The following is a 13,778-nucleotide window of genomic DNA, read 5'->3' as shown; positions in this document are numbered from 1 at the left end:
ACCCCTTAAATGTAGCAGACACATTCTTCTTTGCAAACCATGAGTGATAAACTCAGAAATAATCAATGATGCGTAGGAAGACATTTTTAAAGCTCTGTCTACATTGAAATAAAGGACCAAATGAGGAACACTTACAGCAGCAGAAGCAGCACGACTCTCCCTAAATGTTTCAACCTCAGCAGGGAAGGTCTCCTCCAATTCCTCCAAAAGATGCTTGCGAAAATTCTGTCCAAACAGAAATGCTAAGTTAAACTGAAGACACCCATTAACTATATGGGAAGACATAAATTGGAAACAAAAGTATTTATATCACAAAAATTAAGAACTAGAATTAACCTTCATAGCATCAGTTTTTCCTTTGGTGATCTGGTTCTTTGCAATACAGTTGTTTAAAACATCTTTGGTAAATTCATCTGGATTCTTCCCGTCATCAATTAAACTAAACCCAGCAGGAAATCAACCATTAAATTCCAATGGAAACACAAGTAAAAATAAAAAAAAGAGCAGTGTATTAGATTGTAAAAAACTACAGAAACACATATAAGGGCAAAAGACTCACTTCACAACCTCCATAGGAACCTGAATGTTGCACTTCTCAGCCAATTTAACCATGTTGTCAAGCTCCACAACAAGACCATTGCTGGAGAATGTGATCAGTATAAAATTATATACAATTAAGGAACATGGAAAAAATGAAAAACAAATGAAACATGCAATAAAGGAAAAGGGTTGGAGAGGGATACATGCGTTGGAGGAGAGGCATTTGAAAGGCAGCATTGAAGGTAGACACAGTAAGGTAAAGCTGATGGATAAGGCCCAAGGTTTTCTGAATGGAATTGCTGACCTGGTTCAGCTTCTGCATAGAATCATCAGCTCCTGCTGCAGAAGTTGCTGAGTCATTAGTTTGAGGTACCAGTGTCCCATTTCCTCCCACGGCTGCATTCCGTGATGGATCCATTTGTGCTTTTCTACAAACTCAAAGTTAATTGAAAATTTTCAATCCAAAATGCTAAAAACTAGTGATATTATGAGCTATACGAGGTAACACAGAGTCACAGACTGCCTAGCACATTTGGAAAGGTATAAATTATGCATGAAGTTCCTCAAATTCTAGCCCGTGTATTAGGGTTGGCAATAGTTATTGACAATTATCTTGACCAATCCAAAGGGGCCATAATGATGACATCAAAATTAAATTTAGTACCAAATTTATTGGGGAAAGGGTAAATTTTGAAAAACCCTTTTTCCTTCAAGTGGCATGTTTAACCAAATTAAGTCAGTTGAATTGTGTGCAATGCAGAGCCAAGGCCAGAGTCTTAATCACTTTAGTCTCTAGTATTCTAACACACCTGTCACAACAGCCAAAATTACATGCGGCAAGTTTCGCTAAACAAATATTGCTTTAACTGTGTTTCCTTTTCATTATTTTTTCGATTTATTTTTCTTTTATACTCTCTCTCTCTCTCTTTTTAGAGCAGTCATGGTCCCCTTGATGCAAATAAAGGCGAGGAAAGTAAAGGAGTAAGCCAAAAACAGAGTAAAAACAGACAACAACAAATTTGAGTTACACAACTTGAAGAATCTGCCAGTGGCTATGTTGCACTGATATGGGTACATACCTTGCGGAATGAAATAAAAAACTAGAGGATGTAGACATCATATATATATATATATATATGAGAATTTAAATTCTAATATAATAAAATAAGACAAATTTGCATCAACAAATTTTGGTGAGTCCCAAATCAGCAACAACAACCAACCAAGTCTTTATCCCACTAGGTGAGTCAGCTCGACCTAGTATCATATCATTGATTCATATCATATAGATTCGACAAAGTTTTATGTTGGCTGTCGACTACCTAACACAACCTTCACTTTTTATCCGAGCTTAGGACTGGCTATGTATAGCATCAAGCATACATAGGCAGGTTTGGGGAGTCCCAAATCAGTAGTAGCAAAAAAAGAAAATATCCAGGAATGTAGATTCTTTTATTTGCAAAAGTCCAGAAACCATACAGCTTATAGATCATTATTTACTTTAATATTTATTATTAAAAAGGACAAAAGTAACTTTTATTTAGTAATGTTTTCCAAAGGGCAAAAAGCCATTCAATCTAAAGGGTCCATGTCATCACTTTCATCCTGAACGATTGTGTTCCACCAGAGTTGCAGAGGAGCTGCTGCCAGGTTAGCAAACTCCCAATGTTGCAGAGGTGAAGAGACTGCAAAGAAGCAGGGGTGAAATAAGAAGATGCATGGAACTGTACCGGAAACCCTAAGCTGGCCCCCAGACGACAGCGTTCCCATAGATGTCGCACCCCAGTCACAAAACGAAGAACCTCGACAAACCCACAGACTACCCAGCCAAGTACCCCTTTTATTAGAATATACTTGGTAGTTTTGAATCTGTTTTAGTTAATATTTGAATGCGGAAAAGGTCGTGACTAGCTTCACTGTGCTGAGCTGTCAAACCTTATATAAATCATCCTTCTCTCCCTTTGTAACTAACTAAGTTTGAATAACAAAATTCAGTTTCATCTTCTCCTTTCTTTCTCTCTCTCTCTCTAAACAGTTTTCTTATATGGTATCATGCCTTCTCCGGTTCCTAGTGCCTCTCTCTCTCTTCTCCTCCGCCTACACCATCTCTGTATCCGCTGCAAACGGTTGCGTCGCTGTTAGTTCTACCTGCTCCGACGATGAAACTTAAAGAGCAGAACTTTCTCGTGTGGTGGCATTTCATGATCGCCACTCTCACTTCCAATAGAGCTAATCGTTTTGTTCTTGGAACCGAAATACCTCATCGGTTTCTCACCGATGATGATCGTCTTATCAACAAAGTGAACTCTGCTTATTTGGGTTAGGAAAAACAAGATCAAGCGATCTTCTCCTGGATCTTGAATTCACTTTACAACCTCGTGTTGTTGGTTGCCACACTCATGGCAGCTTTGGGAGGAACTGCATAATTTTTGCAGTTCTCAAACGAAAGCTAGAAGTCGACAACTATGTTCTCAGCTTCGTTCAATTACTCAAGGTTCGTTGGCTATATCTAAGTATTTTCGGAAGATCAAAAATCTCATTAATGCTTTGGTTTTCATTGGAGCTCCAATTTCCACAACTGAACACATTGATTATGTGTTGGATGGTTTGAACGAAGAATTCCAACCAGTGATTACTTCCATTGAGACGCAACTTGATCTTCCAACACTTCATTCCTTGGATAGAATACATCAGAGATCTCCTTGATAGAGCGAATATGGGTACTGCTAAACCTGTGATAGCCCCCATGATAAGCAACTGCAGACTCACTAAAGAAGGGGATGATTTTTATGTTGATCCCACCTTTTATAGGTCTATTGTTGGTGCTCTTCAATATGCAACAATCACTAGACCAGATATCACTTATAGTGTTAATAAAGTCTGCCAATTTCTTAGCCAACCTCTCAACTCTCATTGGGCTGCTGTGAAAAGAATCCTTAGATATCTTCACAGCACTGTCTCTTGTGGCCTTTTTCTTCAGAAGGTTGTTGTCTCTGCTCCTCTTTCTATCACAGCCTTTTGTGATGTTGACTAGGCTTCTGATGTGGATGATAGGAAGTCAATTTCAGGAGCCTACATCTATCTTGGTCCTAACCTAATTACCTGGTGGTCCAAAAAGCATAACATAATCTCCAGGTCAAGCACAAAGGCTGAATATAGGAGTCTAGCCTTGGCTGCTCAAGAACTGATGTGGGTTGAGTCTCTTTTACAATTTGACAAGACTTTGCTAATGTGTGACAATTTGAGTACTGTTGCTATGTCACATAATCATGTTCTTCATAGTAGAACCAAGCATATTGAGCTTGATCTCTACTTTGTTCGTGATAAAATTCAAAACAAGACTTTGCTTATTACTCATGTGCCTTCTAATCTTCAAATTGTTGATGTCCTTACCAAGCCTCTTTCTACTAATAAATTTACTAACTTTAGGAAGCAGCTTCAAGTTAGAGATTACTCTAGTCTACTCAAGCATTCTCAACACCCTCCAGTTCATGGGGGTATATTAGAATAAACTTAGTAGTTTTAAATCTGTTTTAGTTAATATTTGAGTGAGGAAAAGGTTGTGACTAGCTTCACTGTGCTAAGTTGTCAAACCTTATATAAATCTTCCTTCTCTCCCTTTGTAACTAACTAAGTTTGAATAAAAAAATTCAGTTTCATCTTCTCCTTTCTTTCTCTCTCTCTCTAAACGGTTTTGTTATACCTTTTGTATGGAAAATAAGTCCAGTACGTACTAGGAATGTGTTTTCACGTACCCAACGCATACCCATACCCAGTATGGAAAAAATATCCAATGTACCCGTGCATCATAGGCCAGTGGCCATGTTCATTAAAGGGAAATAAAAGACATCAAATAAATAGAACTTCCACAAATCAAGATCCCCCATCATTGGTCAAGACAAATTATGATCAGTTCATACACAAAATGGGATTACACACTTACACCCCTCAGAATTGTCCTTTAACTCATCCAGTTTGGTAACACCTAATAAGAGATGACCCATACAGAAAGATCATCAGAGTAAACCAAGCACTTCAGCAATGAAAGGGCTGAAGGCCAAAATTAACCCTATCCAATTATCATCCACATTGGACTTCAAGACTGAAAAGAACCCCAAGAAGTGACACACGAACTCACATTCAACATGGCACGAGTATAAACCAATCATTGAACAGATACCAAGCTTCAATAATCATATCTCCATAAAATAAAACCACCTCTGATTGGACCATTTTATCAAACAAGTCATGCATAATCAGCATCTATCACGGTACCTAAACCTTGCTTTAAACTAGAGGATCTTGAAACCTATCTATATCAAAGCAACCAATAACCAAAGCCAAAATTCACAGCTATTAGGCTGCTTCGATAACTTACTCTAAATCACATTTTAGCTTTGTTTGGTTGCGAATAAAAGGGAGAGAAATCTTAAGGGGTTAAAGTTTCTTAAAAACATCACTAAAGGAAAGGTGGGAGCCTCTTGCACAGAGCCCCTATTGAAGTTTCCTAAAAGTACAGGAAGAAGTAATAAATATTATATGGTAATATGGTTTACATTTTCCCTTATAGTAACAAAGTTCACAGTACTGTCAAGTACACATACGCAGTAACAATACGTAGTACTTGATTTCTTACCATATAGCCACAAGAATTTCTAATAACTAAGGATTAAATCTAAGTAGGACACTAATCTCTCCCTTCTCCTTTTCCTTTTACCCTTTCCCTGATCACTCTCTTGCAATGTCCTTCTTCTGCACATATGCACGAAAACATTACCAGCGCATGTAGATCACAATAACCATTACTGGAATTAGTTCCAGATTCCACCATTCGATTCGGGGAACTTTTCCGATATCATGAGGGAACCTTTTCTCTGAATAACTCAAATTAAGGTCTAGCATTGAAAAAATTCAATTTGTATATTTTTGAATTTGAGATTTAACTGAATTTGATTCAAAGTCAGCAGCAAGAATAACGTGATGTGAGACAAATCCTCAATTGAGATTATAACTAAGAATATTTCACAATTCATAAACCCTAACTAACTTAATTGGAAGAAGTAAAAGAAGAAGAGCAAATACCTTTGACGAATGAGAACGCTGCGTTTGGATTGTGGGATTTAGAATATGGAGTTGGTGGATTTAGAGAGAGGGATACTTCATCATAACTTTTTATTATTTTTTCGGCAAATAATATTTCACTGTTACACGTGCTTTTTCGCCCTATTTTATTCAGGGTTTCGTAAATTGCACCTTAGTGCTTTGTTAGTTTTTTAATGGTACACACAACAACCCTAATCTTAGTGTAAATATTTACACAGGGAATGAAGGAATGAAGTAGTCTTGTTATAAAGATATAAGTTATTTTCTCCTCTTATCAGTGAAAATATGTGTTATATTTCATCACTTTTTACAAAAATGTTTTTAAAGATAAACAAAATAGCACACATATCACATTTTTACTTGTCAGATGATATAAATTATTTCCTTATATGAGGAGATACATTGTTCTCTAAATACATAACATTATTTATCTTTTACTTGTATTATTTTTTTTAAGAAATAATAAAAATAAAATATGAAGGGTTAATAATATAGTAATAGTGTATAAAATTTATCCATTTGTACTTTTTTCTCAAAAGAAATCTTTATTCTTTTGTTCACTAAGAAATTTTAATTCTAAATTTTCATAAATTGCAAGGTCTGTAGGAATGGCAACATAACGGATTGGTGTCAGATTTATGTTTAAACAAACTCGAACCCATAATTCAAAACTCAAATTAAGTGGGGTTGAAAAGAATGTTTTCATCCTGAACTCGTCCTAAACATGTATTTATATATTTATAGGTTCTATATTTGTCAAATTTATATAATTATATATGTATTTATGCCGATTTTTGTAATTTTATGGATATTAATTAGGTTTGGAGTAGGGTTTAAATTATAGCAAATTCATATCTGAAAATTAAAGTTGGTAAAATATAGGTTGAGTTCAGATAAGTACCTACAAATTTAATTATCATTGTCATCTTCAATATCAGTCTCTCAACTTAATTGAACCTGAACCATCTTTTTTTTTTTTTTTAGAAAAACAAATACGCCATACTAAAATTTTAGTCATTTTGGTAACACAATAATTGTACCTTCTTTTTTCATCAAATACTTATTTTACTTAGTATTAAAATTATTTTGAACCTAAAATCTAAATATTAGAAGGACCTACCATATTTCTTTTTTTCTTCTTTCATTTCATATTAACAAGTTCTTAATAAAACAGCTACCCTTTCAAGTTTCAACAATAAAAAAACAAGTTTCCTAAGGGAATGATATACTTAATAATGTGATTGTTAACGTGAATTGTGATTGGTCAAGACAAATTGTGATTGTTAACGTGAATGAAATTGATAATTTCAAATAATTTATGTATGGAAAAAGAACTCAATTGGACTAAGAAATTAACCTAACAACTTTGAAAAGATAAATGACTAAAAAACTGAAAATTTTAAATTCACTGTTAAACCCAAATCATTCTACTCAAACAAAGCTAAAAATTAAAGTGATTTTTAACATTACCATGAAAATTTTATTTATTTAGAAAGAATTATTTATTTAGTAGTATAACATTATATCATACATAATTAACACACTAACATTATCGTCAACAACATAATTTTTAAAGCATAACAATCACATATATGAATATTAACATAATATTATAATTATATTATGGATTAATAATATAAACATGACGTTATAATTATGTTGTTATATATATTAATAATATAACATTATTGTTATGATTAACATGATGTTACAACTATCTTATTATATATATATATATATATATATATATATATATATATCTTTAGGAAGAATTAGTGAATTAGAGTACATGTACACTTGGATAACTCATTATCCAGATCCACCAGCAACTCGTCAGTCCAAAAATACAGATCCAGATTATGAATATGTATTGTCATCCCTATTGTATTTAATCCGGTTTCTCATTCCCTCTCTACGTATATGATTTGCAAATAATTTAATGAATGACCAAATGGATTGAAGCTCTTCTTTATTTGCTTGCTCATTATTTGTTTTTCAAATTATAGTTGTCCGTTATTAAATTGATTTAGCTCTATTTATTTCCTTGTTGATTAAGTTTTTTGAATTTTAAAAGAGTTTGATATAAATGTTTGTAACAAATTTTAGACTATCAATATATTATTACCACTAACAAATGTTATTATTAATTTGAATTTGTTAAATAATAATATATAAATTAGTAGGTGCCAATGGGCTGATGGTGGCTAAAATCCTTGGTTTGATTTATCAAATTTTGCAATTATATGATACTACATGTTGCAAAGATTAAATTTACAATAACACTATTGCCACCCAAACAAACATGTAGTTAGGTCTAAGTGAGTGTACAAGAAGAAGTCACTGACATTAAAAAAAAGTTCAAAGTTCTTCCAGTAACAAAAGAGTTTTTGTAGTATAAGGGGATTAACTAGAATAAAATTTTATCCAAACATTTAAAATGGGTGAATGTGAAGAATACAATAACACTATTTATTGAGATTGGCCACATTAGTGATGGATATAATTTTGAGATTTATGGAAAATTATTCAATAACTCACCAAAGGTTGAGACCATGCATTGGAACATGTTTTTGCGCGATATATGAAATCTAATATGCTCTCTTCTCCCTGCTACCTGAAACAAATCAACTTGACTAAGAGCTACAACTGTTCTATGTAGTTTTCTAGTAAATCATATACAGCTGCAATGCATGCCTAACAAACCTAATATCCTGAAAAAGACAGAAAAAGGCACAGCCTTGGAGTGGGACAGGGATCACATGTCCCTAACTGTCTCATTATCTGTCCCGGGCTAATGATATATTGCCATATGAAAAAAAAAAAACTTTTAAAAAACAAAAAGTAACATTCTTATTGGCTCGAGACAGAATGGAACACCGTTAGGGACAAATGATCTATGTCCCTTGGAGTGAAACAACATTGCTACAATATCTGCTGATTGTAAAGGAATAGATGACTTCATTCTATTGCCACAATCAACAAGTAACCTCAACTTTACAAGAAAAGCAACATCTATTCCCCTCACAAGAATGTAGATAAACCTGTTTCAATTGATTTTCCGAATAAATCAACAATTTCCCTAACTGTGTAGCCGAGATTATCATAGAAGTTTTGGATCTCAGACTTGAAGAACCTGACAGTGAACAATGTGACTCTTTAAGCCACCGCGCCCTGCTATAGTTGACCACAAATTTCGAACGAAAGAACTAGCATGGCCTTTTCCAGCGATATTTTCCCAGAGCAGAGGATTGCTTTCGACACATTTGTTTGGACTTGAAACATCGACTAGACTGATGCTCATATTGTTGCGTATAATGCATAGCTTTCCATTAAGGGGAACGAGAGCAGCAGCATCAAGAGCACTGGAGCTACCTAAATGAAGCTTGCTATCAATAAACTTCTTCCATGAATCTGTATCTGCATCATATACTTTGAGCTTGCACCCGTCCTGGCACTCAAGTGCATAGAGCTGTCCATTCAATGAGATACTAGGATTACGCCAACCATTAACCATTCCACTACTAACTGTGGTCCAGGTATCAGTTTCGGGTGAATAGGCATCACAAGCGACATTGCGATTCGACCCAAGTCCCTTTAAAAACCATTTACCGTTATGAACAACACCAATAAAAGGAACCATGGCCATGGTCATCTCTGAGACAAAGTTCCACCTGTTCCGGTTGGGGTCATAAACTTCAGCAGATCGAAGAGTCCTTTGAATTCCTTCACATTCCCCACCAGCAACATAAAGACAATTATTTATAACACAAGAACCAAAAAGATGACGTTTCCGCAACATATCTGGTGCTCGATGCCACTTATTTGTACGGGCACTGTAGAAAATGACACGTCTCATAGACCCCTTCATTGGATCCTTTCCACCAAATAAGTACAAGTGGCAACCACTGAGAACAGCACAGCCAAATCCCAAGGCTTCAGAATATTCCCCAGGAACAGGCGGAAGGGACTGCCATAGTTGGTAGATGGGATCGAAAGCATGCAATGAAATTTTTCCATCACGATCTCTTTTGATAACATAAACCCACTCTTCTGCCATCCCGAGACTTTTCCTGAGCGAATAAAAGAAGTTTCCAGACAGAAGATGATACCATCTCTTGCAAACTAAACGCAGTTTCCTGTGCTCAACCCGAGGTACTCGAATCAAACAAGCAATAGCAAGATCATCAGGAAGGCCAGGTAGGAGTGGAGACTGAACTCTTGTTCTCTCTCGACGTGAATTTTTGCTCTTATGTGCATTCGGGTTTATGTCAGGTTGGATACATAACTTCGACCCCGGAACAAATTTCCTTGCCCCAGCAACTGTTTTCAGGCCTGAGTCTACTTTACAGTAGCAAGAAACAGAATCAACCTGTGGAACTTTCCACGTTAGGATGCTGAAAGTATCAAAGTACCAAAAATGTTCTAATAAAAATACATGCATGCATAATGTCTAACAGCACATATACATGCATAAACAGGTCCCAACAATTAAACATTTTAATCTTTGACTTATCAAAGAATAAATCATCTGATCAAGCTTAAATTAATTTTCTTTAGAAAGGTCATATTCAATGTTAATTAACAGTATATATTAATATAGCCATGAAATTTTTTCATGCTGCTGCTGGGGAAGTGAGATCAACAAAAAACCACCAAGACATCCCATGCAGCATATCCCATCAGATTTGCTGTTACACACATGAACAAGAATTTGCCTACCCAAACTCAGATTTGGGCATATGCAGTAAGCCAAACAGCTTAAGTTTATATAACAGGTTTAGAAAAAAATACCAGAAATTTTGCTGTCATGGAGTAAATTGTAACAAAAAAATACTAACAGATCATATCAGTGACTCGATAGAACCCAGTCACCATCGTTATCACACAGCATCTCAGACTGAAGAATCAAGAATGATACAAATCCCATATCAACACAACAATGAATCTTGAGGCTGAGGGGAAGTCTAGTCGAAGAGTCAAGAGATTTTCAGAAAAAGGAGGGAGCAAGGGAGGAAAGTTATACAGTTTACGAAACTCATACTGTACAATTGTGCTTCAGTAAGCAATAGCTCCAAACAAGAGGCTTCTAATGAGATTCAAAAACATTAAAAGAGTTGTGGCCAACAGTGATGCCTCCAAAAACATTGAAACCATAGTATCTAATTGCGCAACCGCATACCTCTTGAGTAGAGTTTGGAAAACATCACCTTGAAGACAGTATCACGTCTATCATTCTATTCTAACAAATTTCATCATTAGGCATAAAAATTCATATAATGTATTTCTAACTAACAAACATTCGATGTAAAACTAGAGAGGGGTGTGTTGAAATCCCACATCGGATGGGTATTGGTCAAATATAGTCCTTAATCCTTATGCGGCTTGGGCCCCTGTCACCTTTTGACCTAGCTTTTGGGGTGGAGTTAGACCCAATTATTCCAAGGGGAATGTTAACGAGTGCCCTAAGGAGTGTTTAACATGGTCTGTTTGACTATGCTAAGAGTTTAAAATCTTTGATTTCTCATGGAGCATTTCTATTTTTTATTTCTTAAGTAGTGCCCAAGACTCTTATTCTAATTGGGAAGGAAATATGGAGTATGGAGATTGACATTCCCCATATGTAAAATGCTAGCTGAGTACAGCTTTCCAAACTAGTATTAAAATGTTTGGATAGGATTAGACCCACAGAAACCAACACGGCAGCAAGAGACTTATGCGATCAAATTTTAACATATTCAGACTCAGGAGTAACAGCTCTAAGAAATAGAAGAGAGCTACTCCTCATTTAAGAAGTCTAAGGTCTATAAAATACCCAATTGACTATAGAGTTACAACTTACAAAGGGTTTTAAGCTGCCGTCTGCAGCCGCAAATGAGGTTCCAATGTTTCATTTTTTGTATTATCCGCAACTGCATCATGAGTTCATGACTGCAGTCGTGGTCACATTGGCCACATTTCGCAATTGTGTGGTAAAGCAGCCACAATTAAAAACCTTAAGATTCAACTTAGCTCTTTGCTAAGCTAGGAATCTGAGTTTGCCAAAACCTATCACTAGCAAAATTGAAACTTTTTCAACTCACACAGAAGCTGAAACTAAAAAATGGGACAAAGAATAATCTGGATATGTCTCAAATATTATGAAAAACAAAACAAATGCAAATAGACACAACAGAATTGAAACGATGATAAGAATTTAGAGGTCAACACTCCAATTGGACTAACCAGTGGGGCTTGAACTCTAGAGACCCTGTGAGAGCTTTCAACTAACTGGTTCATTTCTGAAGCTCAATCTCATAAATGAAATGGATTTTCAACATAAATTAAGCTTCATCGTGCAGATCAACAAAACCCCTTTTGAACCTAACCTTCAATTTCTGCAACCCGATCCAATCAACAGAAGAGAAAAGCTTCTATTTTGACTTCAGAAACTGCAAAAGAATAACAAACAGTGAAATGGGTCATTTTCAAAATAACGAGTTTAGAAGAAGAATTGAAAGGGTCACCACTCTCACTCTTCGTTGAAAACCCAAAAAGCTTTTAGCTTCACAGTGAAATTTGTGAGATTTTTTGTTTCTTAGGGATTTGAGAAATGATAAAATTGAGGCATTTAGTTTTTATAATGTTACTAAATTTGAGTTCAGTAAATTTGTGAAATTTATAAATATAATGAATTTAATAAATTGTAAGTGTAGTTGGAAGGTACATAGATTGTAAAGTGATGATGATGGTCCTCTTTAATAAATGCACTGCAGTTCATGGGTCAAACCAACCAAAGATTGAAGGCAAAAGAGAGATTATGGCAGGATTTTTTCTTTCTTTCTATTTATTGATTGCAGAAATATCATGCTTTTGTGGGATTTGTGATCACATGGCTCCATCTAACAACTTTCTCTTCTTTAATTTGAATTAATCCTCCCAATTTTAAACTATTAAAAATTAGAGTAAAAATTCATTTAAGTTTCTCCTCTTGTTTTTTACCTTAATATATCAATTTTCAAAAGTTGAAAAATCCAAAATGGTCCCCAAAATTTTTAACTGTGGGTCAAATTTGTTTTTTTATGATCAAATTAGTTTCTATCAAATATTGTAAAACAAATTAAAAATAATTAATTTGACCAACATTTGAAAATTTCTGATCCATTTTGGGTTTTTCAGTTTTTAAATAACCAAATTAGTAATCGAAAAACATAAGACACTGCATATTTACTCTTAAATATATAATCCTAATTTTAAATTGGAATGTTTCTATATTTCTAACACAAACATATATTCTTTTCTTAACAAATATATAATAAGAAGAGAAAAACTTATATGCATTAATAATGTAAGAATTTTCTTTCAGTATCATTATATTATGAGTTATTCATATTTAGTCATCGTTGATATTTAAATATAAATAATTCAAATGAATATTGAATGATGTATTAATTGTGTATAAATCTTTATAATTATCTTGTGTAAATAAAAGACTTTATCTAAGAATTGAGTAAACATAGATATGAAAGTATTGTTTAAAGGTAAAGATTGGATTCATCAAGGCAGGACACCCTAATTGGAGCATTTGTAGTCACTCTTGTTAAAACCGGCTCAGGTAGGCCGGTTGAACCAGAAATTGGAAAATAAATCAGTCTAGGCCACATGCGGGATTGGTTGTGCAAAGGAACTAGTATGAACCGGTGAATTCGATTGAGTTTTTCAAAAACTGGCAACTCAGTCAGTTCTTGGTTGAACCGGTGACTAAGTGAGATTTAAAAAATAAACTAAAAATTTGACTCATTTTATTATCCTTCGTTGTTTATAGGAGACCAAAAGAGTGAATGTGTGAAACTCTTAAAAACGAAAAATACCTTCACTAATTCACTTAAACGTCGATGTCATTCTAGACTCGTCGTCACAACCACCCAACCACTTGTCATTGTTGTGTCATCGTCGTCATGTACCACCAACTGTTTGTAAAGATATGATTTTCATTTTTATCTGTGTGCTTGATTTTTATTTCTTATTGTTTCAAACTTTCAACTAATGGGGAGTGAGTATCTATAGGCTATAATTAGGTGGCAAGGTACAACGCCACAAACTTTTCATTGATTACATAAGTGATACATGCCTCACAAATTACATATTTGAATTTGATA

At 34.6% G+C, this 13,778-nt stretch overlaps 2 protein-coding genes across 6 annotated transcripts in view; both read right to left on the bottom strand.

The window, feature by feature from the left end:
- LOC109349084 (mediator of RNA polymerase II transcription subunit 10b-like) overlaps positions 1-5,732 on the bottom strand; it is an 8,014-nt gene extending 2,282 nt beyond the window's left edge. The window contains exons 1-6 of one of the 3 annotated variants that reach the window (XM_019589753.1): positions 5,623-5,639; positions 5,484-5,534; positions 744-968; positions 560-640; positions 337-439; positions 136-225 (exon numbers count right to left, since the gene is read on the bottom strand). In XM_019589753.1, the coding sequence (XP_019445298.1) occupies positions 136-225; positions 337-439; positions 560-640; positions 744-958 (489 nt within the window). In that variant the 5' untranslated portion in view covers positions 959-968; positions 5,484-5,534; positions 5,623-5,639. Of the gene's footprint in view, positions 1-135; positions 226-336; positions 440-559; positions 641-743; positions 969-5,483; positions 5,535-5,622 lie in introns of all 3 variants that reach the window. The other 2 variants (XR_002107917.1, XM_019589745.1) reach the window with 2 other exon arrangements.
- LOC109349065 (F-box/kelch-repeat protein At1g55270-like) lies at positions 8,619-12,420 on the bottom strand. 3 transcript variants are annotated; one of them, XM_019589734.1, is made up of 3 exons: positions 12,347-12,420; positions 11,866-12,071; positions 8,619-10,012 (listed from the first exon to the last, which is right to left on the bottom strand). In XM_019589734.1, the coding sequence occupies exons 2-3, from the start codon at positions 11,917-11,919 to the stop codon at positions 8,762-8,764; spliced, it is 1,305 nt and encodes a 434-aa protein (XP_019445279.1). In that variant the 5' UTR covers positions 11,920-12,071; positions 12,347-12,420; the 3' UTR covers positions 8,619-8,761. The 3 variants fall into 3 exon arrangements, with proteins under 3 accessions (XP_019445279.1, XP_019445269.1, XP_019445262.1); XM_019589724.1 differs by lacking the exon at positions 12,347-12,420 and adding an exon at positions 12,147-12,306; XM_019589717.1 differs by lacking the exon at positions 12,347-12,420 and having other exon boundaries at positions 11,866-12,306.

This window comes from Lupinus angustifolius, chromosome LG01 (assembly GCF_001865875.1).
Source record: "Lupinus angustifolius cultivar Tanjil chromosome LG01, LupAngTanjil_v1.0, whole genome shotgun sequence".
Lineage (NCBI taxonomy): Eukaryota > Viridiplantae > Streptophyta > Magnoliopsida > Fabales > Fabaceae > Lupinus > Lupinus angustifolius.
The sequence above is the reverse complement of the archived record's forward strand: the minus strand, read 5'-3'. Positions and strand labels throughout refer to the sequence as shown.